Source organism: Nematostella vectensis, chromosome 4 (genome assembly GCF_932526225.1).
Source record: "Nematostella vectensis chromosome 4, jaNemVect1.1, whole genome shotgun sequence".
NCBI lineage: Eukaryota > Metazoa > Cnidaria > Anthozoa > Actiniaria > Edwardsiidae > Nematostella > Nematostella vectensis.
This window is the reverse complement of record NC_064037.1, coordinates 17,781,614-17,808,978: the sequence shown is the minus strand read 5'-3', so window position 1 is coordinate 17,808,978 and position 27,365 is coordinate 17,781,614. Positions and strand designations below refer to the sequence as shown.

Below are 27,365 nucleotides of genomic sequence, written 5' to 3'. Positions count from 1 at the left end.
GTCTCTTTTTGTATAAGGTCAACATTTCTCTAGTGTATTCTTCTGTTATTGTTTTAACTTTTACCAGTTAACAGATTTTTTTTCATTGTATACAGCCTTTATTTTAGAGCTATGAAGTAGGCGGCTTGCTCGCGCCATTTGTGTTCCACTTCGGCAATGGTGTCGCCAATACGACGTCAACATGTGCGAAAAGCTGTAGAACCCGAGCTACACAAGAGTGTGACACCGAGGACCATTATGTGGTTTAGGCCGACAAAGGTTGGCAAGGGTTGCAAAAGTCCATGAAGGTTCTCGTTGTGTTTAAAACACCGAAATGACGCTCGGAAAACTGATAAGAGATGCCCCTTTTCCTTGTCATCCGGCCTTCATTCGGCTGACTTTGTCGACTTACCTGAAAGGCTCTCCGAAGCAGTAGACTTCTTGGGTTATTCTGAAGCGAGAAATTACTTCCCTGGCACGAAATGGTGCACAAGTTGTCGGAAAACCGTGGAAGAAATTCTAAAGAACAACGCACCGGACAAATATATGCCCCTATCCCCCAAACGATTTTTTTTTATTGAAGACAGGTTTTCCGTCATACGATCGTTCTGTCAATATGGAAAATTTTAAAGCGATTGATGTTTAACCAATTATTTATAATGTAGAAACTTATCACGCTCGCCTTCTCCCACCAGGGGCGTGTCAATCAATGGCTGTCGTTTTCTAAATGGTCTAAAAGAGCCTGGGGCGAGGGAGATCTGTGATTGTAAAACATTAGGGACTAGGCTCCATTCCCAAGAATGCTGCCAGCAAAATCGTAGTAAACACGAATTCCTGCAAGTTTACGTGGAAATTCTCGACTTTAAAAGCTCTAGAGCGATAAAAAAGCGAAAAAAAATGATTGAGGTGGACTACCAAATACGGTATGTAATGCCTAATAAGGAAATGACCGAGCGAGCTAGAAAAAACGACAGTTTATAAAACAAGATTGACTGATATGGGGGGGGGGGGGGGTGGGTTACTTGGCTTGATATAGAATTTACTTTTCAGCTTAAAACAAGAAACTACTCTTTGGAAATTCCGGCTAAAAGCGTGTGCAAAAAAGTTAACCTCAGGGTCCATACTAGTCCAGATCAGGGACGAAAATATGAATTCTCAGCCTGCCTCAAAATTCCGTCCGCCATTTTGATTTTCATTTCCAGCGCATGCGCACTGTGTAGTGTGTGGACCGAGAGGAATGGGGACTACAAAAGAGCACGTGTTTTTACTTCTTTGGTGGACCGAGGGGCATGGACGTGCCTGGAGCGTGCGGGGGATCATGGGATTTCTCCCTCGTAGGATTTGCGAGAAAATTCCCACCTGCGCCCCTGCAGTCGGCCTCCCGGAAAATCAGTTCTTGTGATGTAGTGGGTTTGTATCTTGTCTAATATTTAAAAGTAATAGTGGCCTTAGCCTTGGCTCGGTATTATTTGCCACAACAAAGCTCAACAGCACAGCGCCTATCTACCCCTGGCACAAAAGTGTGAGCAAGCAATTGCATAAATGACGCTGATAAAGAGTTCAGAATCTTTAATCCTACCAAACACTCTTCTACTTTAAGTGGCTTCTCACGGTAAAACTGATAATGGAAGTTGACAAGGGCATTGAATTGGTTAATAATTAGACGTTTGCCCTCCGATAAATAACACTATATACTAACTGCAAGCGACGACTACTCAAAACGGATTCTATCTCTCACCATAATCTTTAGAAAAGATTCCATCTTATGGACATGAATATGAACTCTTAGACCTTAATTCCTTACTTCTGGCTCACGTGACATTCTTACCTAACTTTTGATCCTCGTAATAAATAACTATCGTCGTCGTTTGAAGAATCACCATATTTACTCTACAATACTTGGGTACAAGTCAAACTAGCCAAATAGTCGTGTTCGTTAAATAGAGTATAAATATGGTTCACCAAAAACTTGTACTCGACTCTACCAAATTTTCGTCTTTAATAAGACTTCTTCATGACAGACTTGGGGGCAATTAAGCACATATTTGAAGTTATATTTAAAGAGTCCTTTCGCACCATGCGCGCTCGATAACATTAAGACTTAAAGGGTGTCACATGATACCATTTTACAAGCAAGTTCCAATGGGAAGCCACTTATAACTACAATTTAATTAATTTTTTTAGTCTAGATTTGAAATGCAAATAGTGTGTATGCAAAGGTTATTTACGTCCATTCCAAGAAACGAAATGTGTTGAGGGTATACAGACAGAAACAGTCGTGTCCAAATTACCCAAATAGTGTGCTCGTTCACCAGAGTTATGAACATGACAGGCCCGTACCCAGGGGAGGTGCAGGGGGTGCGAACGTACCCCCCCCCCCCCCACACACACACACACACACACACAACGGCCGTTTCGGTTCCCAATGGACGTTCTATTTGTAGACAAAACTATAAAGCATAAGTTAGATCACTCTGGTACGTAGCCAAACCCGACAATAAACGTCCCGTGGAGATACTGCAAAGGCAGAAAAAAATGATGTTTTTGTTCTTTCGGAGATGGTCAGATTTTTATCCTGGGTCCGGGCCTGCATGATCCACAAAAAACTGGTACTCGAGCCACACTTCCGTCTTGAAGAGATTCATTTACATTAAAGGCTTGAATAAGTTTAAATTCGATAATACACTAGATATAATAATTAATATATTAATTTTTCGCTAATATCATAATACTCTCTTAAGTGAACTGGAATTTTCAGTAGTAAATTATAATTTATGTACGGCGGATTCCCGTTTATTACAGTCACCTTTCCAAAATCCAAACTATCATCATATTGTTTTTTTATATTTCCGGGCTATTCCATTTGGCATTTTACAACATTGGTCGGGAAATATTCATTGATTCACAAGGCTACGTAATCTGGAAATTAAATACGCCACGGTGTTCTTTTAGCGTATTCTACATGCGTTACTCTACAGCTAAAGTCAGCTAGGGTCTTGAATGACAGCTAGGGTCTTGAATGACAGCTAGGGTCTTGAATGACAGCTAGGGTCTCGAATGACAGCTAGGGTCTTGAATAAAAGTCAGCTAGGGTCTTGAATGAAAGTCAGCTAGTGTCTCGAAGGACAGCTAGGGTCGAATGGCAGTCGAAATTCGTAGGTACTATGAATCGTATGTCGGACCCCACAGGATTACGAAGCCAACAAGGCTTTCTAAATAGACTTTAAACTCGAACGCTACAAGTAAACAAGTCGACCTAATGCCTTGGCTACGATGATGGTGTTAATAAGAGCCACGTTATTTCTACAACGGCATGATCTCCAATTGATGCGGAAATCGAAAACCAAAAAAGACTAAAGGAGAAAAAAATAAAACGAAAAACACGAAAAAAATTTCAAACAATTTTAAAAAGTTTCGTTTTGGGTTAAAAGTAAATTGCTACTTTAAATCATGTAACAGTTCATAAGAAAAAACACGAGCTTATGGAGTTACTGAAAACCAATGTTTAAAATGCTTAACATCTATTCACTATCTACCAAACAGTTTCTTCTTTCACTTCTACACTTAATGCTATTCAAACCTGAACCAGCTCCAGTCAATCACACTGCGTCTCCATGGCAACAAACGCCTCAACTCCCTTCTCAGAAGGTGACGTCAGTAACGGCACTCCTCAAAACAGCTTAGTATGACGTCACAGGCAAGACACCTGATGCATGACGGTTAAGACTCGACCCACCGTGCAAGTCCACGATTCACCAGCTCTCTGTTGACCAGTAGAGTCTTCGAAAATAACAACAGCGAGGTTTGTTAAATAAACAAGAAAATTACCAATTCCTTTATAAAATGGTAAAAGCGTTGGTATCCGCCTTTAAGGACCTTTGTCAGCCACGACTTTGTTTTCCAACGATATTGGAAAACAAATTATTAAAAGAAATCTCTAAATAACCGTCTAAAATATAAATTTTGCTTTATTTACCTAATTTAATCGATAATATGACAACGATATACCAAATCAGCCGATGAAAATGGATGCGCTTTCTATCACTTCGTATTTTGGTAGGATGACAAAGGCGTCTGACGAAGACTTTTAAATGTAAATAACAATTCTAACTGAAATTGACACAATGCTGCACAAATAAAGTGTTCATCAGGCATACTGCACCGTTACTACTTTCCGGATTGTTAAGTCTTCTAATCTAGAATGGATGTAGAAACATCCAACACCTCCATCCCAGGTTAAGTTCATACCCAGTACCCCCTAGCCCTTCTTCCCTGGTAAGTTCGCCTACCTCTCAATCCAAGATAAGTTCATACCTTGTACCCCCTACTCCTCAATCTAAGGTAAGTTAATATCTGTTACCACCGACTCCTCAATCCCAGGAAAGTTAATATCTGGAACTCCTACCCCTCCATCCATGGTAAGTTAATATCTGGTAAATCTATACCTGGTCATTTTGAAGAAGGTAGAGTTCCAGGCATGGCAGCTGGTTTTGTTGTCCGACCACCCTCGCAGTAAGTACAGCATTCATTGTCAGGTCTTCGAGTACAGCTGATGCTACTGAACTGTACGAGTCCCCTGCGTAACATGAACTTGCTGAGCAATGTCACAATAGGAACTGAGTGGCAAAATCACACCAAAATATACACAAAAATTGTTCCAATCATCTCTCGAAATCTTTTTGACACAAAAACGTTTTGGCTGACTCGTAAGTGCTGAGAAATCTGCGGGGTTTTTTTGTTGTTATTTTGCCGCCAAAAGCTGGAACACACAAGTTTGCAGCCTAGAAAATCACTTGTTTCTTCGTGCATGTCGCCCAAGTAGTGAAGCGACATGATAGTGGCGAAATCTAAAATAGGAGAAGATCTAAATGTGAGTTTTTCCAATTGAGCTGTCTCTTTTAGGGTATGGTCAGGTCAGGGCATTTTTTTGGATGTTGTCTTTCTATCCTTTGTATTATTTTAGGTATTGACCAGTCTGGTTATAGCGTGGTGAGGTCTGCATGTTACCTTGCAAGGGTGCAACATTTGCTAGATAGCATTCCACTGCTTGGAACGGCAAACAACTCAGGAAATCACTCCTACAGGAACAACACAAATTTTCGACATTTATAAACGTATTTTTAGCATTTAGGCAAGCTTATAACGCCAACCAGGTCTCGTACTTGTTAAATAGACCCGAGCTTGGGAAATGGCGGCGGAGTGCACAAACGAGGCATGTGCGGCAAAGGTGCAACAGTTTACACAAACGCAATCGTTTTTTCCCGTGCTGGTAGCACGGGCGGGTGCAATCTTCGTTACTTTTAGTATCCTCCTGTAAGGATGGAAAATACTATTACTAAAAAAAGGTTTAACCAAATTTCGCGAGCTTGGATAAAGTATTATCGTCTATTTCACTTCAAACGAACCTGCAAGGATTGTGTTAATGACGAATCCCGTGGTATGTCCTCTTTTTTACTATAACTATAGCCCGAGTATAAGGCGGTTTTATTTTAGAAAAGCTGGAAAGGAAAAATAAACGCACAAATATTGTACGCGACGCCTGCCGCCCCTTTTCAGGCCGCTGTCAAAATATATCAGCTGTCAAAATTGCGCCGCTTCAAGACTATAAACAGTTTTTATGTAAAGCAAACTACAGTGGTAGTCATTTCAGGGTAATCATTTTAGTAACGACGAAGCCGGTGAGGGTAACTTTATTCAGAATGATTTGAATGCCTATCAATAGTATATATAGTATTTCTCTTCGAGAAACAATACTGTTGAGAAATAAACTCACGATATTAAAAGGGTGGGAAAGGAATTTGAATACACTGATAAGGGCCAATCAGAATTTCGCTTTGTGATCACTGTTTGATAAGGGCCAATCAGAATTTCGCTTTGTGACCACTGTTTGACTGCCAATCACAGTGGGCACAAAACATGAAATTCACCGTAATTCTAGCGTGATTCGTTACTGAAATGAACATCTCATTTGCAAAGGCCTTCAAAGCCTACAAAACCACGCGTCACGCAAGTTGGGTCAACTCTAATGTCACGCTTTCAAGAAATGCGAGTGGTATTCCAAAAACAGTTCCATCTAGAGTGACGCAGTTTGCACCCAGCAATTGGGACATACGAGCTCACGCGAATAAATAATTGAATCAAAATCACTAGTGATGTAAGCCTCCCCCGGATCACGGCCCGCGCCATCTGGATGCTGATGTTTTGGCAATAATTGTGACGGGGGAGGGAGTTATCAGCCCTGTCAAGGGGAAGGCATTTTATGTGTGGGAAATCGCCCCGTTGTGTAATATTGACATCCATGTGGGAAGCGCAAGCACATTTTGAAGTTATTAAGAAAACGGGTGGACGACGGGCAGTTATTTAAACGTAATTATAACTAGGAAAAGACTATTATGGGGATGAGGCCTACCATCACGTTCCTTAAAATGGCCATAATATACCTGTGTTTTGGGAACACATTTCAAAAAAGATAACGAGATGAACTTAAAAAAAATAAAAGATCGTATCCAAGTGAAGTCGACACAATCCAATCAACTATGATCCCAAAAAGTAAAAAAACAAAAAAAACAATAAGAAATGGGTTTCGTTAAAATAGCGATCCAAGCGTATATCCTAGCCAATGGAACTTCTTGGTTTTAACTATTGCCGCTAAATAAGAAAATCTGCAATCCTCTAATAACACTAGTTGTACGGGAATACTTTCCAGTAATTACTTGCCGTTTCTCGTTGAATGTTTTTTAAGCCCGTAATGGTTTAATCTGTAATCATTTTTGGTCAACCAACCGGATAAATAAACCAGAAAGCATGACTGGTGTTCTTAATATTCCACTAGCGTCTAAGATGTTTGAGCCATTTTATATATTAATCCCACGTTTACATATTCTCAGTTAAGAGAATTCTCTGGCTTTGTAAACGGTTGCCAAGTAACAGATGGCGACTTCCTCCGCTGAGCCAATTAAATGACCGCCCACAGAAGTAGTGCATTTTGGAAGGAAGTCTTACTCCAACACTTGCTAAAGGGGTTCAGCGTTTTCGTGTTGGGTCCCCACAATGTGCGATAGACGAAAATGCCTAATAAATGGTCCGCAAAATGGCCGAACTCCCTCCTGGGGCTGCGATAATAATAATAATAATAATAATAATAATAATAATAATAATAATAATAATAATAATAATAATAATAATAATAATAATAATAACATTGTGAATAAAACAAAAACAAAGAGAAATAAAAGGTCTAACAAGTTGTCTTATTGTTATTTTTTTGTGTGAGTTTACTGTATAATTATTGTGTTTCTGTACTTTTGATGTTATATTTGCATCAAATATTGTAAAAAATATAATAAAGACTGTAAATATTTTTATCCTTAATTAACAAAATATTATAATCATCATTATTATTTTCATTATAACCTTTTTTTAGGTCACGTCAAGCTTGGGTTTCTTAAAAATGAGCATTCTAATCGCTGGTCATCTATCATCACGATTATAACCATAACATTGGTATTTCCAATAAAAAAATAGGTAAATTTGAAACCTTTGAAACTGCTAACAAACATAAACAGAGAAACAAGTGTGAAATGAAGCCGAGAAGTGCCTGAAGCAAATAAATCAAGTTGATTTCTTGTCAAGGGATCTGCCAAAGAGAGACGAGACGAATTGACAAAGGATGCAAAATGGGTTATCCTGGCTGCACTGGGAACCTTAGTTACAATGCAACGATGGCTGAAATAATGTAAAAAAGGATTGAATTACCCTAACTTCCCAACCTGCTTTGTCACGGGCTTAACGCCGCATTGTCACCACTTTACTTCGGGAGGTCCGACGGAAACCTCAACAGTTAAAAGACAAAAGAATCTATTAGAATCCGATATATTTAACAGGCCATCCGCTCTAAATTATCGATCGTATCCTCAAAGAAACTTCCAATAGACACACTGCTTTCAATATTTTGAAATATTTTTCGCGTTTTCCGTTAAAAATCATCGGAGATTGTTATGTAATCGACCGGAAGTAAACTGGTGACAATGTGGCTTTAAGGATAGCAAGTAACGTTCGACATACGAAAAATACACAAAACAGTAAAGGGCTTGTTTGAATGAAGGCTATTCTGTACCAACCCATTAACAGACGATAGCTGATTAAGAAAGGCAAAGTGTATCCACTTTTATTGACTGTTCGATTATTCCATCGACGATATTTAGATAATTTCTTTCAAACGAAGGATGGAGCAATTTTTTTGGTTTGTTGCTTTATTTGTTGGCACGGTCTCAATAAATACAAATGTACGGACGAAGCCTACTTAAGGGAATACTTCTAGCATCAGAGCACTTAAAGATGTGATTAGAAGTGTGGTATCAGCGCGATGATAAGAATAGCAAGCAGCCGGGGCCTAATAGAGGGCTTAAAAAGTAGTGTATTCCATAGGCAGCACATAGTAAATAAAGTATTTGGCAACTACTCATATAAGAGTCACCAAGTTTCACAGTTTATCGACGACGGTAACGTATGTGCTTGTTTGGAACTATTTGAAATTATTTGATATTATCGAAACCACAGTTTAGAATTGAGCACTGGACATTACAGCATCTTTTATTCACGTTCTTCGCCTTTGCTTCAGTTCTCTAATATACCACATGTAACAGGTGGACTTTACCTTAACTGTCTCAGCGAAGACGCCGCGATCCGGCTGTAGCCGCCATAATCCAAATACTTGACTTCCACTTCGTCCGGGCTCGCTGTGGGCCCTAGCACCTGCGATCGGTACCATCCATTGTAGGTGTACGCAGGCGCAGCGCAATACGTGCCCACCATGATGGGCTGGTTGACTACGGGCCCGAGACCCTGGCCGTAACACTGCATCATGGTCTGATGTAGTTGCTGCAGCTGGCGCTGTACGAGGTCGTTGTGGAGTTGGATGAAGAAGTGATGCGCATCGATCACGCTCGTCACGACCACGCTCACGTTCACCATGGAGGGCAACACGGTCTGCACGCAAGGAACAGCGGGGGATGTGTTCACAAATTGTGGAGTTGCTGCGCCGGCCTGCAACGACGTTGCTGCGAGGTTGATGCGAGTGAGTGGAACCGTAGGAAAGCGGTCGTGAATGGAGTCTAGCGCGCTTTTGATTTGGGAGCTGTCTCCAGACAGTGAGATGATTCTATGAGTTGATACCTCTCCCGGTGATTGTGGGATCAAGCGAATCTTGGCACCGGACTGATCCGAGATGGCTTTAACGTTTTTCCCCTTTCGTCCAATCAATCGTCCGCAAAGGATTTGAGGGAATTCAATCTCCCAGATCTCTTTATCGGTTGTGTATTTGCCGCCAGCTTCGGGTTGCACCTCGGTGAAGCTTGCGAGCATAGCACTGTCTACGCTTCCCTCACTCTGTGTGTCATCAAATGATCCATTCATGTCCTGGAACGACTTGGTATCAATTCCCGAATCATGTTGTGTTGACTGTGAGTCGGACGAAGAGAGCTGACAGTTCTCTTGCAATTCTGGTTTACCTTGCGCAACCCTCTCATCCTCTTCCCCAGTAAAAACATTATTCTCAACCACATCTCTTTCGGATATCTCTCGTACGATTTCTTCCTCTCTTACTTCACTGATACTTAGTTCGTCGCTGCTCTTCGCCTCAATCTCTTGCACCTTCTTGTTGCAATGATCTGGCGAGTTGAAAGGAAAACTTAACTCAGTCCGGTCCTTTTTCTCCTCCGAACAGGGCTCCTCTCTGGGAAGGTTGCTCGGTGGTTTTCGCTTCCACAAGAACACTAATACCATCGTTAAGGCAGCCGCAGGGATGGCCAGAGTAGCGAGCATCTTGGCCTTCAAACGCATCTTAAACACTGTGCAGAACAAAACAAGACAATGAGCTAAACCTTTTGCTTAACGCCGCTTTAGTAACTGATACTAATATCAACCCAGGACAAATGACTGCGAGGGCCTGGACTCTAGTCAAACGAGCATGGATGTAGATTTTAAGAGCAGATACAATGTAAATATCTATGAAGTGTAGTGAAATGTTTAAGGTTCTAAAAGACCTTGGCGTCATAGAATGCCTCCCACGGCCGAACTGAACTAATGGACATTGTTTCAAGTAGTTTGTCTCTTTGTTTATTAAAAGAAAGGTATGACCTTAGCATAAAAAAGCCCATTTAGTGGTTCGCTTCACCATCGACACTACATGTTGTTACAAGACCTTACCAACAGACAATACGTACACCCATAAAAGCGTAAACCCAATACACTTGAAGCATGCATTGGGTTACAGACTACACGGAGCTACAAGATCTTGCCTTATTAAACTCGGTCAATTGTCATGTTCCATTTATAACTATAAGAAACATATCTCTGTATCACAAGACCAGACCCCTTCAAGATCGATTTAAACTCAACAATGAAAGTATGTTTAGGTAACAGTTACACTAAAGATAACAGGGGGGGCTACACAACTTCGCCACACGAAACTAGGCGACAGAACATGCTCTATTCAAATAGGAAAGTAACACCTCTCTTGACTAGTGTTCGTCCAAAACCTAAAACATTACTAACTACAACCCATGCGACATGAATCGGGAACTTATCGATGCCAGGGCGGTAAAAGTACTTACTAGACCGTGCTTACAAAAACTGAAAAACCCTCATGTAATAATTAGACAAAAACACGAAACATTAGAACCTCATGATGAACGAGGATTTGCACTGTCGCGTTTGCCTTAGTGAGTGACAATATACCACCGATAGATCAAGCAGATCTATTTGTAGCACACTCACTGAAGGACAACGAAAACCGGTTGAAATGAGCTCTCTCATGGGACTTTAGTTTACCTAAACGCTTTTATGGGACGTGAAAAGAACGAGTGAAGTACGAACAATAAAACGGACTGTGAGAACGATACAAAAAAGACGAAAATAAGTATCCAGTACAAGTATATTTGGTCAAACAACCTTAGAGTTTGTAAACGTCCCAACAACACAATCCAAGAGTATGTAGTGTTCTCATTCAACATGGTGCTCAACACGATAGCACTGGCACTCGACTTGCTGGTACACGGGTTCATTCTGCTTTTCTCCAATCATCCCTTTACCAGCCTCGTATTCTTGAAACTTTACTCAATTGCAAAACTTGTATCTTACAATACTTGTATGAACGAGCTTTTGTCGTCGCGTCAAGTGGAGAATGGTGAGGGCTTTCTAAACTAGTGTGTGAGATACGACATTAGTGCAAGTCTTGCTGGGTTCTGACAATAGACAATACGAGAAAAAGAAACTTCGCAAAGGATTCCTAGGATTCTAAATGTTCAAATACTAGATTTTAAAGTAAGTATCTTTACAGTTTATTTTGTTCATCGTATCACAGCATTTTTCTTCTTATAAACTTCTGTATACGTACCGAGGCGTTGACAAGTATAGCATCACGTCTGCTCAGTGTATCATTGAATATCACACATAGTTTAAACTAAGGCTGCAACTCCAGCAAGGGAACCTTTGACCATTTCCAATAAAGGTGACTCGCATGGACCTTTTGACGTCACAAGCTTGCTACTTCTACTTCTATTTTCAAGAACCAGCCTTTTGCCCCCATCTGGGAGCCATTGCCATTCACCTTCAAAGACCGGACAATCGCATTTTTAGAATTTCGGTCACTTGAAAGACTAACAAGACCTTAGCCGTCTTCTGACCGCTTAACTTAAAAGCACGAGCCAGGGATAAGCGTGACGTAAGACCTAGAACCCGATAGAGCTTTCGACCTTAAACAATACGCCTAAGCTTTGACCAGAAATAGATGACACTCGTCTGTGGTCCATTATATGCTTTCAAATTTAGTTGAAAACCTTAAGGTCCAAGTTACCGTTTAGCTCGAAGAAGTTATCCATGACTTCGATGTCCATGGCCACAAGACAACTATGCAACAGCCTCATTTTCTTGTTGTCTGTGATTTGCATAGAAGCAGCCTGGTACTAGCATATCTTCGATACAAGTTCGATGTCCCTGTCGTTTACTGTAAAAGTTATGTGCACTGCCTTTTGCAAGTTCTATGCAAATGATATGCTGAACATTCGGGGCTATCATGTGTATAAGACAAAAACTGCACAACACCAACAAACACTGAGAGGATGTATACAATACAAATGAAACGAGTCATTGCACTCAAAAGTCGACCGAGCCAAATCACACAATGTTTAATCAAATACAAACTGAACATTCGGGGCTACCATGTGTATAAGACAAAAACTGCACAACACCAACAAACACTGAGAGGATGTATACAATACGAATGAAACGAGTCATTGCACTCAAAAGTCGACCGAGCCAAATCACACAATGTTTAATCAAATACAAACTGAACATTCGGGGCTACAATGTGTATAAGACAAAAACTGCACAACACCAACAAACACTGAGAGGATGTATACAATACAAATGAAACGAGTCATTGCACTCAAAAGTCGACCGAGCCAAATCACACAATGTTTAATCAAATACAAACTGAACAGATCTATTCAGGGTCAAGAGGGTTTTTGATGTCTTTGGGCGGAATACTGTTGAAATATCAAATGGATTGAGATACTGAACTCAACAATCAAACAATCTAAACCACTGTACAATTTTCTCCTTGGCCATTGAGCCCAATGAAGCAATGTGGTAGAGAAATATCCCAAAACATCGACCAAAACAATAACAGAAAAACGATAAACCCTCTGACAAAAATCCATATTCGCAGTCTAATTCAGGCGATTATTTAACAAAATTAAAGATTTAGATATATGAATACTTATGTCACGCAGGAATAAGTCACACGTGTAGTGAAGACATATTAGCATATAGAAATTATATCCAAATTAGCTGCCAACTTGTCGGAATTTAACAGGACAACCAAGAACTTAAGCCACTGTAGCCCGAGGGTAAGAAACCGACACACCCAGCCAAGTGAGTTAGAGTGGCCATAGTCGGTCTAACCCAAAAAGTACCTGTTACACTTGCAAATAAAGGGCGAAAAAATAGAAGGTTTCGTTGACGAAACAAAGGGCCATTAGGTGCTTTTAGTTTATTATGGTTTGTGATGTTCAAGGAAAATACGAGAAATGGCGTCTTCGTGGTTTTACGGGGCAATGTTAATTGAAATGCTATGAGTTACTAGCACTAAATGCCCCTTGCTAAAAGTATTCAAAACATACTAGCAATAAAACAAAACAACTTCAGATCCTTTCAAACCTTTAGTAAAAATTTAAAAAGCTGAAACAACAGCTGTACCACAAACGAAAGTGGTCACGCGCTTAACAAAGTATATACTGTAAAATTCAGATGAACTTTCACTTAACCTTCAAATTACCGCAGTGAAATGTATGTTTTTCATGTAAACCCTGTTCACATTCAAACATTACAAGCTAACACCTGTCGCAAACTTGTATAAAAAATATGCTTCGTTGAGCATTCCTAGAACATCCTTGAAATAGGTTTATAAGCCTTGATTTCTAGGGAGGCACCGACCGCAAGCTGATATGGCACAGCTATTAGCATATTTTTGTCGGCAACGTTATGTAAAAATCAAGGCATTATGGAAATCATAGCTAATACAAAGATGATTTCCATCAAAGAAGAAAGCTAAACAAGAACGTAGACACAATGAACTCATTCTCAGAAAATGGGCAAGTGAAAAAAATCTGTAGTTTGGTAAAGAAAGTAGACAAATTTGTAATTAATTCTTGGTGGTAGCTGCACTTCACATTTACGAGGGCTATACATATTGGGGATTGCAAGCTTGTGGTGTGGATCTTTTAGGAATCACGCAATGCATTAAAATAGCTATTATATAAGTCCAAATGCTGACTGAAATTCTTGTAAAATATTAGGAATGGTCTGTTTAAAAGTTGCTTTAGTCCCATAGGTTATCAGGACAGCTTCACCCCACCCCACCCCACCCCACCCAAGCAGTTATCAGGACAGCTTATCTCACCCCACCCCACCCCACCCAAGCAGTTATCAGGACAGCTTATCTCACCCCACCCCACCCAAGCAGTTATCAGGACAGCTTATCCCACCCCACCCCACCCCAACCAAGCAGTTATCAGGACAGCAGTTGTCAATATTCTGCTAACGCTTTTCACGGATTTCCAACAACTAAATGGCCTTCTGCCTTCCATCATTCTTGAAGCCTTTATTGGCCAGCACTGGAATGGTTTACAATCACGCCATTCACCAATCACCCTCTTCTAGGGTTTCGACACCAAGGTTGAAAAGGTTGCCATTATTATTTTCAACACAGACCAGGATTAGAGTTTTTGCATGCTTATTACAAAGTTACTCAAATAAAAGGTATTACACAAACCAACAGGATAGTGCTGAATAGCAAAAGGTACCGAGTGTATTTCTGTGAGTCTGAATGATGGAAACCAGAAAGCAGTTTGTCAGTTGGGGATTTTTGATCAGAGTTTATAGATGAAAACCGCAGTTGTCACCAAGAAAGGCCTGAAAAATTACTACAAACATAAACATTCTGCTAAAATACCAAAAAAAAATATTACCTGTCCAGCAGTATTAACAAACCAGATAACTTCCTACTTATTTCTAGTTCTATACAGCTCATATAGGTGTATAGTACTTAGTCGACAAGTGCCCTAGGACACCATGCAGTATATTAGGTCTTAGTGAATGCTGCGCTCACAGATGTTTTCAAGCAGAGGTAGAATTATAGGTTTTTTTTGCAATGACTTCACAAAAAATAGCTTATTTCATAAACTTCTCCAATTCCTTAACAATGATGTCCAATAGTTATTTTCAATGCTTGTTTTTTAAACTATTTTGTGCTACTTAAATTTGTTTGATACCATTTTGTCTTAAAAACCTGAGCTATTATTTAACTGTCCAATAAATTCCACACAAATTAAAACGTTTTGGGGCATATTTCCCAGATTGGAAAACCTTGTATTATCCTATGCCTTGTCAGGAACTCCAAATCTTTAATTTTCTGAGCACCTCTGGAGACATTAGAAAAATGAAAATTCTGTGTGGAATTTTTGGTACATAAACATCCTCGTTACGCAGCCCAAGCGGGGGTTTGAGGGCATGCCCCAAAACACTTAATAATTGGTTTGCTTTTATAAAAAAAAAACTGCCATTTAGTATGTGGGAACCAAAAAATCCTGTGAGCAAAAAGCTAGACCCATGTCTGATTGGTCATGGTTTTCCAAATCCTTTGAACTTTGAAAATTGTCTTCTTAAGTAAAGAGGCAAGATGGTACAATGCAAAATTGTAAAATCTATTTAGAGAAAAGGCTGTTTATAAAGCTTTTGAGTAAAAGGGGAAGCTCCAAATGCTCAAATAAGCACCTTCCCACTAACCACCACAAAATTTTGTCATTGGAAACTTGTTGTGTTATGGTTCTGGGAGCAGTTATACTTCTTGCACGGTGTTAAACTAAGCACCTCCCCTGGGACATCAACCCAACCCTTAATTGAATAACAGTATGTGAAACAAGCAAAACTTAAAAAGAAAGCCAAATTCTTAAAATAAACACTTGATTCAACTGCCATCATGTTGCTTTCACACTTAAGTAGGATGGGTGGAGGGCGATGAAGATCTGGTGTGTCTCATGCAACATTAATTAAGACATGGTCCATTTAACTCCTCCAGGGATATTAAAGACCCTTTCACTGGTCTCGCTATAAAACATATTGTTACTGCATGCATCCAATTGTTGTTCAGGGCAAAACAATACACCTTCATAAGGCTACTGCATTTTAGTTACTTAATTTCAACTTGTCTCAGGCCTAAATAATCAATTTTTACTGTAATTTCACCCAAAATGGAGTTCCTACTTAGTTAATTACATTAGCCTTCATTTAGGCTTTTACATTTTTCACAAACAAAAACAAAAACTTACCAATATTGAAAAAGAATCTTTGCACCTAGTCTGTTTCTTGCCCTGACATTTTTCTTCTCATTTTTGCGTTTAAATAGTTTGTATCAGAAATTATTAGTGCATATTTTAAAGTTATCAATCACACGAGTAGACATCAGCACTGTAGATGCTTACACAGCTTAAATGTACAATTCGTAATTTTTTTAAAGTTCTTTAAAGAACCAAGGACCTTAAGGATCAGAAAAGGTTAATAAAATAAACAAGAATATGTAATACTTCAAGGACCATAGAGAAAATATTTATTGTACAGTAGTCACAATTTGAAAAACTCTTATTTCCTTTTATCATTTTGTAAACAAAGTACATTTTTTCTTCCAGCCTTTGCAGCTTAACATACATGCTGACAATTACTGCTAAAAAAATGGATATTTGCAGCATTTTAATTCGCCATACTTACTATTGTATAGGTTTAAAATTACACAGTCATTCATCGACCTCAAATAGCAAACAAAGCAGTTTTTAATTCATAAATTGTGGGTGTGATAATTTAAAGAATAGCTACTAGGTCTAAAGTAAAACTGCCAAAAATCTACACGAGTTAAGTCGTACTTTACTACCGTAGTAAAAACTTTAAAGGGAATTTTTATATTCGACAATAAAATACAAATGCACATTATAAGTATCAGCTTATGTTTATAGTAGTATTTTAACGAATTTTATTTCTTCAAAGATTCGATAGCTTTAACATTTAGTGCGGCATCTTCAGCTTTCATAAAAATACTTAGAGCAGCCACTCTATTGCAAATCTTGAATTGTCACTGTAGAGTGATTTAAATGGATGCAAGTAGAGTAAAAATAGAGGGATTACAACAGCCTACACAAGGAAGATTTTGTTACATCCGGTGAAGGAAAAAACCCAACTTTTTGAAAACCATGAAGAAAATACATGATAACTCGACGCAACACGTTTTAAACTTTCGCTAAGCTAAAAACAATCCAAAAAGTTTCTCTAGTGTTCGATTTTCTTACCTCTTTAAACGCTTGATTCCAAATCGCCAACAACAAGTGACATTAAATCACCAACAACAAAATTTGAATTTGCCGGTTGCGCTCCTTGTGGCGTGCCGTAATATCCGTACCTCCATTACACGACAAAAAACCCCACCAATATAGCGGTGACTCTGTCACTTCCCTCTCACACATCAACCTAAAGGCTTTAGACTCATAGCTATATGTTTAAAACTGCGATCGGTAAGCTTTTCGGGAAGTTTTTCGGTGTTAGCGAACATCCCACGTGCTACTGTATTGGTTGTTCGGAAAGATTCCCATGCTGCTTTGCGCACCGTGCTGTCGTCCCACGCGAAAACCACGCAACATTAATGTTTGGGTTGCAAATGAATTCAACCTTCTCTTGAACACTATCCACCGCCTACGAGGCACGCTAAAATCGACACGTATAACTTACGCAAGACAATTTGAATCTTAGATGAATTAATATCGTGCCGGTTGCACATGTGCTTTTGGATGACTCAACGCCTCGTCACAGTTCTTCAACGCTGATTATTAACCGAGGGAAGGCCGGATGAGCTCCGAAGTATTTCCCGGTTCCGTAAGAACTCTCACAAACTCTCACATGGAAGGGCGTAAAACTGCGAAATCCATTTGATAGTATCTTTAAGCATGTAGAGAAAGGGTAGGGGATGAATGATGTCAAAGAAGGTATCTAGGAGAAGGGAAGTGAGAGTTATATATTAAATTAGAGAAAAAGGATAGCGGGAAAAAGTGGGGGATTTTATTAGTAATGTCTGAGAACCAAAAAAAAAACACCCAATGCTATAAAAATAATAACAAAGTATTCATAAACTAGAAATAACCGAGTGATAAGCAAATTTGAGATTATTTTATTTGGTTAACCGTATGTTAAGGGTTATTGCTGTCACGGCGACTACTACTGACTTGGTGCTAAAAAGGACTTCTATCGAAGTAATTGCAAGAGATCATTTTTTTTTTTAATTCCAATCGTTTTGAAAATGATCTTTCCCTGCTAGCAGAGGACTAGCCCAGCAAAATACAGAGAAATGATCTTTCCCTGCTAGCAGGGGAAACTGATCTCCTTCCTATTTAAAATCGGAGTAATTTCAGGCTAATTTTTTTTTTTTAAGAATTAGAATATGTTGATAGTGTAAAAGGGAAAGTTCATAAATGCCGTAATAAATACTGTCAAGGGAGCATAAGATATCTTATTGTAATGATTTGAATAAGCGCCCTGGGCGCTTATTTAATTTTTCGGGTCTTGGGGGTGAGGAGGGGGCGCTTATGTATAGCCTGAGTTAACAGACCTCCGCTCAAAATTAAAACGAAACTTGAGCGAGAGTCTGAGCAACGAACTGGAATGTAACGTAACAATGTAACTGGATGGCGTGCACTGCCCAGATCCGGGTAGTGATTCTGATTGGTCGACGCGTTTTGGCTGTGTCGCGTGGTTGTTTATCCTTTAGTTTTCTAGATGGTCGTCGAGTGTGAGATCGGTAAAAGATTAGTTTAGACTTATTGTAAGCAGTTTAAAGTGGATGATTTATACGATATGATTTACAGCTCAACGCACTTTCGATTTTAGACGTAGGCATTCTAGAGCCGTAGGCGAGCAGTTCCCTATTTTGCGTCTTGACGAAGAAACATAAAACGCACGAGCCATAAGATATATTTTGAGATGAAAGGCCACAGGTTTTCCCCGAAGACTTACAAGGCAAGCCAAGTTGATCTCCTGTGCATTCAAGGCATTTATTCATCCCTTCCCTTTTCTTCAGATTACGAAAGCAAATCTTGCATAGATACGAAGAGTTTTTTTTACGACTTTCACTTGATGCTTGACGCGAACCCATGGGATGGATATTTCAACCGTCGTGGCAAAACAGCCTGTCTACATCCCCCTTCCCGAAAAAAGCAACAACCAACTACGAATATTCGATTAAGAATTTATAGGCTCAGATTTGGCATTTTGAGAACCTAATTAGCCTGGTGGGTTAGAATAGGTTCTTATTTGGAAGATAACTCAAATGTTTTGTCAAAATTCTGATTTGCAGATGATATCAAGAGAAAAATATACTACCTCATACTTTCATACTTTTTTGGTGCATTAAATAGTTAAGTTAAATACATCATGGGCTTATATGTTGTGATCAGCATCGATTGTTATTGTTATAGCGATTGTTATCGTTCGGTGTACAGGACCGTGCCCATAATTTTTTCATGGGAGAGGCGGGGCGGGGTGGAGGGGGGTGCGAAACCCGAAAAGTGGGCTTTTTTGACTGATGAAACGGGGGAAGGGGGAAATGGAATATGTGCAGCTTTAGAAGGCATTTGGAAAATGCAGAAATGTTTAAAACACCGTGCCATGTTGATTCGCGCCCCTGCGACTTCTAGCACAATCTGGCCAGGCGATTTCCTAGAGGTGTCCCTACCGCACGACAGCCCCGCCGACAACAAGTACGCCCCTGAGCCATGCATGATAAAAGCCACCCACCTTTGGCTCCCCTCTTCCGTAGTTACCAGGGTCGATTGGAACGTCTGCATTCCCAACAGCCCACCCTAAAGTGCTAAAAGAAAACGAACATTTCTGCCAGGTCACAACCATCTTTTGTCCATACGGATTAATGGAGCAGTTACTGACACTCACTCCATCCACGCGCCGTTCCTCGCAACCTACCGTAACACCGACCAACCACTCTAGTGCCGTTCCTCGCACCCTACCGTAACACCGACCAACCACTCTAGTGCCGTTCCTCGCACCCTACCGTAACACCGACCAACCACTCTAGTGCCGTTCCTCGCACCCTACCGTAACACCGACCAACCACTCTAGTGCCGTTCCTCGCACCCTACCGTAACACCGACCAACCACTCTAGTGCCGTTCCTCGCACCCTACCGTAACACCGACCAACCACTCTAGCGCCGTTCCTCGCACCCTACCGTAACACCGACCAACCACTCTAGTGCCGTTCCTCGCACCCTACCGTAACACCGACCAACCACTCTAGTGCCGTTCCTCGCACCCTACCGTAACACCGACCAACCACTCTAGTGCCGTTCCTCGCACCCTACCGTAACACCGACCAACCACTCTAGCGCCGTTCCTCGCACCCTACCGTAACACCGACCAACCACTCTAGTGCCGTTCCTCGCACCCTACCGTAACACCGACCAACCACTCTAGTGCCGTTCGCCGCGACCCAGACCACCTCCTGTCTGAAGAGCTTACCGCAAGCTTCCGAGACACTCTTAATAAGTTCAACGAGGTCTTTAAGCCCAAGATCAAGGGCTTCAATGGCGCCTCAGGTCCTTTCGTAACCAAGGTTAACATGGGGCCTGTCGAGCCCCTACAGCGCAAGGGCAGTCTTCCCTAATATCCGCGAGTTCGGCTCGTAGACCTTCAGCAGCACTTCGACGAACTTGAAAAACTAGGCGTGTTCAAACGATCTGAACAGCTGAAGATATCGGCGTGTCCGACGAGTACTTAAATCCCTCGTTCGAAAGTTTATGGCGGCTCACGACTAGTTACAGCCTTCTGCGAAGTAGGCCCCCAGCCATTTTTAATTCCAGACGTCAACTCGACCCTACGCCTTACTGGTCATTGGAAGCATATCGCAACAACCGACCTCACTAGGGCTAAGCTACACAGTCATTAATCCACGTGGCTAACATGCGAGGTCGAAGTTTCGGTATAGCTATTGTATAGCTATCCGTAACGTAAGGCAGCGAACATAGTATCGGGAGCAGCCCGACTCCCCTTCACAAGCAAAGCAGCATGGCTGTCCATCCAATCAAATTGCCCAGACCTCCGTAGAACACACGCCCATTTGCGACAGGGAACACGCCCCTCCAAGAAAACAACATATGTCAAGGACGTAAAACGCTACCTAAATGCCGTAACCACTGCCAAGGACGGCTTGGTCGTCGTGCATGTACTACTCAGTCATCCGTCCGCCCACCAGTTAAAGATGGTCACCCGCCGCCACATATTCGCCCTAGACATCGACAAGGCAATAGAACGTACCACGTCTAGCTGCTATCATTGCGCGTCACTCCGTAGCGCCCCTCACTCATTGAGCGGTCAACCAGGTGGCCAGGAATATATTTTACAACACAATGACACACTCAATCATGGATTATGGGGCTTAAGTCTGGGGAGACCCATCGAAGCAACATTCTGATGGTATTTTGCGAACTCAGAAGGGAGCTGCTCGAATAAATAAAAACGTGCAGTGGGACCACTCATCGTCTTCTGTGCCATTTCACACAGGGGTTGAGGGTATGAAATGCATTATGGTATTTAAGACTTAGAATGGCCTTACAACCGAATCGTTTAAAAAAATTCTCAGCATTCCGTTACTATCCTGTAACTCCTTAACTTAGATTCTTAGTAATGCTGTCCAATGCTGTCAGATGAGAAAAACGTTTCGGAATTAATGAACATCCATCCAAACTAACGGTAGTTTCCCGGGACTGGTTATGTAGTGATTTTATCGATATTAAGTAATGCATGATGTAAATGCTTGCTTAAACATACATAGTACCATTTTAGTACATACGGCATTCCTAAAAAGCGTATTTTTTTTTGCTTTTATGTATAGATATAGTGTACAGAGAGGTATTATAGTAATCATATTAAGCGAGTCTGGGTGAAGCCCAAAAGCTGGCTTACGAAGACACCTGTGAATGGTGGTCGCATTAGCGCGCACTTCAACCCTTTGGTATTAGACACACCTGCTAGACAAACTACAGGAAATTTCATCGTCTTGCGACAAATTGTCCCAAATTTGGGAATTCACATTGTCATAAATGTCGATATCCTACTACTCTTATCAGGATATCGATACATAAATCATATTTACGATATTTCAGATATATCGTTTGACTCTTGGCCAATCAGACTTTCGGGCTTTACCCAAACTCATACATCGGGGCCGTAGCAGGGGGTGGGGGTACCAATATGTTCAAATATTATAGGGAAATGACCAGTAGGGGCGTGGCTGTGACCCCCATTGTTTTTTAATGTTTCTGTATCGTGCCCCCAATAATTGGATGCCTGCTACGCCTATGTGCATAAACATACAGGCGAGTAGCTATGGGCGGACGATTTCAAAAGAAAACCTTATTAATAAAAAAACAACCCACATTTATAACAACCGTATTTATATTAAAAAGAACTTATTCATAAGAGCCTCATTCATAAGAGCCTTATTTATTTTTCCCGGGAGGGGGTTGGACGCTCGAAATTCGAAAGTTCCTTTAAAGCTAGCTCACACCCTAAAATATTATTGTCTAAAACAATTAACTTTGCCAAGAACAACTTCTAAAGAATTGGAAGTATTAAATAATTTAGAAGGCTCTTTTTGCGAACTCCTAGAATATAATTTCTAATAGTATAGCCTAATTTCTTACTCCTAAAGATACATCGAGCATCTCTATCAGGTCGACATGGGAAGATCACCCCCCCCCCCTCCAGGACCTTTATAATAAGAACCTTTTTGAGTGCGGTGGGTTTGTCAGAAGTTCTACTTGTATTTCTATGAGTAGTAGGGTTTTGGCGCAGCTGGCGCAACTTTTTGATCTCCCCAAATTTCATTCCAAAAATGGCGCAAAAGTCTCCGCGCACCTCCGCCAAGCCTCGCGACCTGCGCATGCGCGAGTTTGCCAGAGATCTCTTGCAATACCAAGCCCACCCGTCAATCACTTTGTCACGTGACGACCACGCCCACCCGTCAATCACTTTGTCACGTGACGACCACGCCCACCTGTCAATCACTTTGTAAAAAACCTGTCAATCACTTTGTCAAAAACCTGTCAATCACTTTGTCACGTGATAGCCACGCCCACCTGTCAATCACTTTGTAAAAAACCTGTCAATCACTTTGTCACGTGACGACCACGCCCACCTGTCAATCACTTTGTAAAAAACCTGTCAATCACTTTGTCACGTGTCGCACCTAGGGGGAGCTCGGGGGCTATTCTGGTCTAAAGACGTGTGGGGCCCTAGATAAAATGACATTAAAGACGGAGGTGAAGATTAAAAACGATGCGGCTACAGCCGGCGGTTGTTCGGTGCTGGAGGTGAATGTGAGTGACACTGCGGATGCGGGGCCTGAACACTGCTGTTGTAACGCTGATTACTATGAAGACTCAGAATACAAAAGCTTCGACCCCGTTGGGTTTGTGGCCGGAGCGGCGACAATTGTCCTTGGTGTTCTAGCAATGTTAATCTCCATGCCACGGTATGGCTAAAAAGGATGGGTGAGATACTAGTCCACAAATGTGGTGCGGAGACTTTAGACCCCACCCAGAGGGAGCTCGAGAGGCTAGCCTCTCAGCTTCACATCTAAAAAAGCCTTTGAAAAGTGGCTTAAAGACATGAACAGTTTAATAAAATGGAGGAACAAACGGTTAAACGTATGGTTGAAGATCAGTCACCACCACCATATAATATCCCCGGCGGACCGGTGCCTGAGATTAACGTCCCCACCCTCATGCCGGAATTTGCACTGTTTGACCGAGCCCTCACCGAATACGAGACTAGTAGAGCCTCCTTGGGAGACGAGGATAGTAGTAACACCCTTTGCAATCATGACGACCTGGTCACAGAAGACGGGGTCACTAGTTGCTTAGAGTGCGGGGAACAGATGCAGCGCGTGATCGCGCACGAAAGGGAATGGGGTTTTTACGGACATTCCGACGGCAAACGGTCTTCGAATCCAAGTCGGGTCCAGATACGTAGGTCTGAGGATAGAAATATTGACAAGGATGTGGAGAATATGGGTTTTAGTGGGGTAATTGTAGCCAAAGCTAACGAGATATACACTCAGGTGACGAAAGGCCAGATTTTTCGCGGCGACCCACGGAAGGCGATCGTCTTTGCATGCATTTACTACGCCTGCAAGATGTCCGGTAAGTGTCAGACACCGAAAACCTTAATGGAGACTTTTGGATTGAGCAGGAAGAGTTGTCTTAAGGGTCTAAAAATCTTTAGTGTTAACATGCCTAAAGATTACTTACTACACGGAACGTCTCCCACCGTCGTGGACCACATTCGCGATGTGATGGATAGATTCTCGGCGTCCCCCGCACAGAAGGGAGAGGTGGTCCAGCTCTACTACAGATCTAAGAATCGCTCGTCTGAGTTGAATCGCGCTCGCCCGCAATCCTTTGCGGTCGCTTTAACCTATTACTGGGTACGGCTAAAGGGGGTCGATATTACACTTAAAAAATTCTCCGAGAGAACGGGCGTCTCCGAGTTAACCATCAGTAGGAAAGCGAGAGAAGTGGCCACAGTCCTAGGTACGCCCGGTGTGGTATGATGTTTCCTGATTTCCAGAGAAATCAGGATTTCCAGAAAACTGCCGGTTCGGAGTAGATGTGAATTAACACGTCTAAAAAAATTCGAAAAAAGTGGTTTAAAGATTTGCGTGGATTGTATAAATGGTTGGAACAAGATTACTGGTGGGGCGTGAGACCACCCCAATGTCCGTGGTTGATGATGACATGAGTGATATATACTCCTGGGGAGACTCGTGGGGGGACCCCACTGACGACTACGATGGACGACCTCAATGGTTCGATGCGTTCTGTGGTGTGTCTGATGACTACGATCAAACCGTCTTTGAGTCAGTGGTCAACGCCGCCAGCGGTGGTGGTGTGGGGGAGATGGAGGAGTACTTCAGCGGTCCAGGCGACCGCCTCTGTGATGAGCTGGAGAAAGTCATGTTAGCCGCAGTGAGCTATAACAATCTTGAGGTCATGGAGGCGTGCCGCCGCTATGGGGTGGTCAACCTCGATGAGGCTTTGGCGTGCGCTTCCTCCCATGGTCATGTTGGTGCGGTGGGGAAGTGTCTGGAGTGGGGCGCTGGTGGGTTGGGGCGGGCGCTGCGCTGCGCGGTGTCTGGTCGTCACCTGGAGACTGTGAGGATGCTGCGTGGCGCCGGTGCTAAGATATCTGATGTGGAGTATGACATCGAGGACCCTGATGGTGATCACTGGGAGTGGTTAGAATACCTAGACTCAGAAATGGAGAGGGCCGGCAAGTACGGTGACGTCAGGGCCGTTAGAATGTGTTGTGAGTTGGGGGCCTGTTCGTTCTTTGAGCCGGCCACCGAGGCGGTCAGGTACGGTCATATAGGGGTTTTAGAGGTGCTGGGTGACTACTGCGACGATGTGTTTGTCTGGGAGGAGGCCATGATTGAGGCCGCGGCGTGGAACCGGGTGGAGGTCGCCAAGTGGTTGGTGGATAAGGGTGTTGGTGACAATGTCTCTGGTTACACCATTGCGGCGGTGTCCAATAGGTGCTATGAGTTTCTAAGTCTGCTGAGGGAGAGCTTTGAGGATTTCAGTCCAGACTTCGCCCTGTTAGAGGCCACTGAATGTGATAGTCTTGATATTATGAGGCTGTGCCTTGAGTGGGGTGCGGTTGACCTCGTTAGGCCTATGGTCTACGCGATCTACTGGTGGATGCGTGAGGCCCTAGATATACTACGCGAGGCGCAGGGATGGGTGTCCCTACATGAGGAGCTGTTTAGACACCACCACAAGCGAACGTTTCAGAAGCGCATTGAGGAGGAGTTAATGCCAGTAGCTTGGCACCCGGACAGGTTTATGGATTGGTGCATTGATGAGGACCAGAGGAAGGAGTTGGGGAAGCTGTTCCGGATGAAGTGAGAGCGTGGGGCTGAGGAGACGTTCCTAAATCTTTGAGAATTGATTTAAGAACATGGGGGCACCAATTGAAACGCGATGTCGTACTCGTGGAGCATATTCGACGGCTCCTTTGCGGAGCCGCCTGAGAAAGATCGTGGTGGGATATGCGGGGTTTGTGGGTCGGAGTGCAGGCCGGGCCAGGCGCTGGATGAGGTCGGGGATCTGGGGAAGGGTGGTTTGCTGAGGATGGACGTTGGCAGGCTAAAGTATTTGGCTCATAATATAGGTCTCAAAAACTTTGGTAGACTAGGAAAGACCAGACTCGTCGAACGTATAATAGAGGGTTCGGTCAGGTCCAGGGACGCGCACGTATTGGCCTCGTTCGGGCCGGCCGGGTCGTGCGTTAGGGATATCGTTAATGACTGGAGGACCGATGACTTCAACCGGTGTCTCCTCCTAGCTGTCGTCTACCAGAGATCTGACGTCGCGAAGGTGTGTGTTAGGCTAGGGGCCACCAATCTAAACAGTTTATCGCGGTTGACGGTCCGGGCTGGTACGCCCGGTGTGGCGAGGGTGCCCCACGAGTTGAGGTTCAAGGAGTTGGAGGGTGAATTGCTCCAGGTGGCCTGGCACCCAGACAGGTTTTGGGATTGGTGTATGGATGAGCAAGAGAAGGAAATGTTGGAAGAGTGTTTCGCTAGGTAGACGTCGGCCGGCTAGGAGGGCGAGTATCGAGGCGTAAAAAAATGAAAAGTGATTTAAGGACATGACCGGTTTGATAGAAATGGAGAACCAAACGGTGAAAGACTCGAAAGTATCCCCCGTAAAGCGAACAACGGATTATAAGTGTCTCCATGGCAGAGTGAAATATTATTGCAAAGATTGTCACGGATCGCAAATCTGCCCTCACAACCGGAGAAAAACGCGGTGCAGAGAATGTAACGGCGGTAGCATTTGTGAGCACAGACGAGCAAGATATGTCTGTAAAGACTGCAAGGGGAAAGGGATGTGTGAACACGGCAAACAGAGACCCTTTTGTAAGTTATGCGGAGGGTCTCAAATATGCGAACACGATAGACAAAAGCACCATTGCAGAACGTGTAACGGAAATTAACATTGACCCACTCAGTTTTGTAACGCGTCTCACGTTACAAAACGCATAAATTCCTAATCACCCTAACAACTAGCGATTCTGAAAATAGGTTTTGTATTTACATTGAGAGTTCGCGGTCGCCAGGGTGGTCTGGTATGCGCATGTGAACAGGTATTGTCTTCTTGCGGTACGTCACATCCGTCCACATGCATCCCGCATGTTACTGGAATAGATACCAAGCTAAACCAGCCGTAAAGGCTGTGATTGTGACAAGGTTATTTTCGTGCTGCGTGTTCGTGGGTTTAATCACGTCCGGCTTTGGGTTAGTTTTCGCCTCCGGTTCCGGTTTGTGAGCCGTGACTGACTCGGTATGAGGTAACACAATCTTTGAATGACCCATATTATGTTTTGGGATCGTTTTTATCTCGTTATTTATCGGATTCAGCCCCAGTTTCATATCAGTGGTGGCTTTTTGTAACTTGTTATTATAACCAGCGATTGAAGTGTTGTTATTTATCACAAGATACGATGGACTTAACCAACAGCCGAGGGCGAAAGCCAGGTCTAGTTTTTGTCTCGCCTGTTGTAAAGCAAACTGATACCGTTGTATACTTTTCGATATACTGTTTTCCACCACCGCGCTCTCAAAGAGTTTCGTGAAGACCTGTTTCGTTTCCTGAGCTGAACCGCTATCACCGACGATTGACGACCGGGTCTGAACTTGCGCGCCTAGAATACAGTA

The 27,365-nt window shown here is 42.4% G+C and overlaps 2 protein-coding genes across 2 annotated transcripts; one reads left to right on the top strand and one right to left on the bottom strand.

The window, feature by feature from the left end:
- Window positions 1-1,533: 1,533 nt before the first annotated feature.
- Window positions 1,534-17,191, bottom strand: LOC5506953 (A-kinase anchor protein 1, mitochondrial). Its single transcript, XM_032375421.2, has 5 exons — window positions 16,875-17,191; window positions 8,636-9,827; window positions 4,987-5,057; window positions 4,425-4,555; window positions 1,534-3,759 (listed from the first exon to the last, which is right to left on the bottom strand). The coding sequence occupies exons 2-5, from the start codon at window positions 9,817-9,819 to the stop codon at window positions 3,700-3,702; spliced, it is 1,446 nt and encodes a 481-aa protein (XP_032231312.1). The 5' UTR covers window positions 9,820-9,827; window positions 16,875-17,191; the 3' UTR covers window positions 1,534-3,699.
- A 6,079-nt stretch (window positions 17,192-23,270) lies between these two features.
- LOC125561903 (transcription initiation factor IIB-like) lies at window positions 23,271-24,197 on the top strand. The gene has a single exon (XM_048726707.1). The coding sequence runs from the start codon at window positions 23,271-23,273 to the stop codon at window positions 24,195-24,197; it is 927 nt and encodes a 308-aa protein (XP_048582664.1).
- The last annotated feature ends 3,168 nt before the right edge of the window (window positions 24,198-27,365 follow it).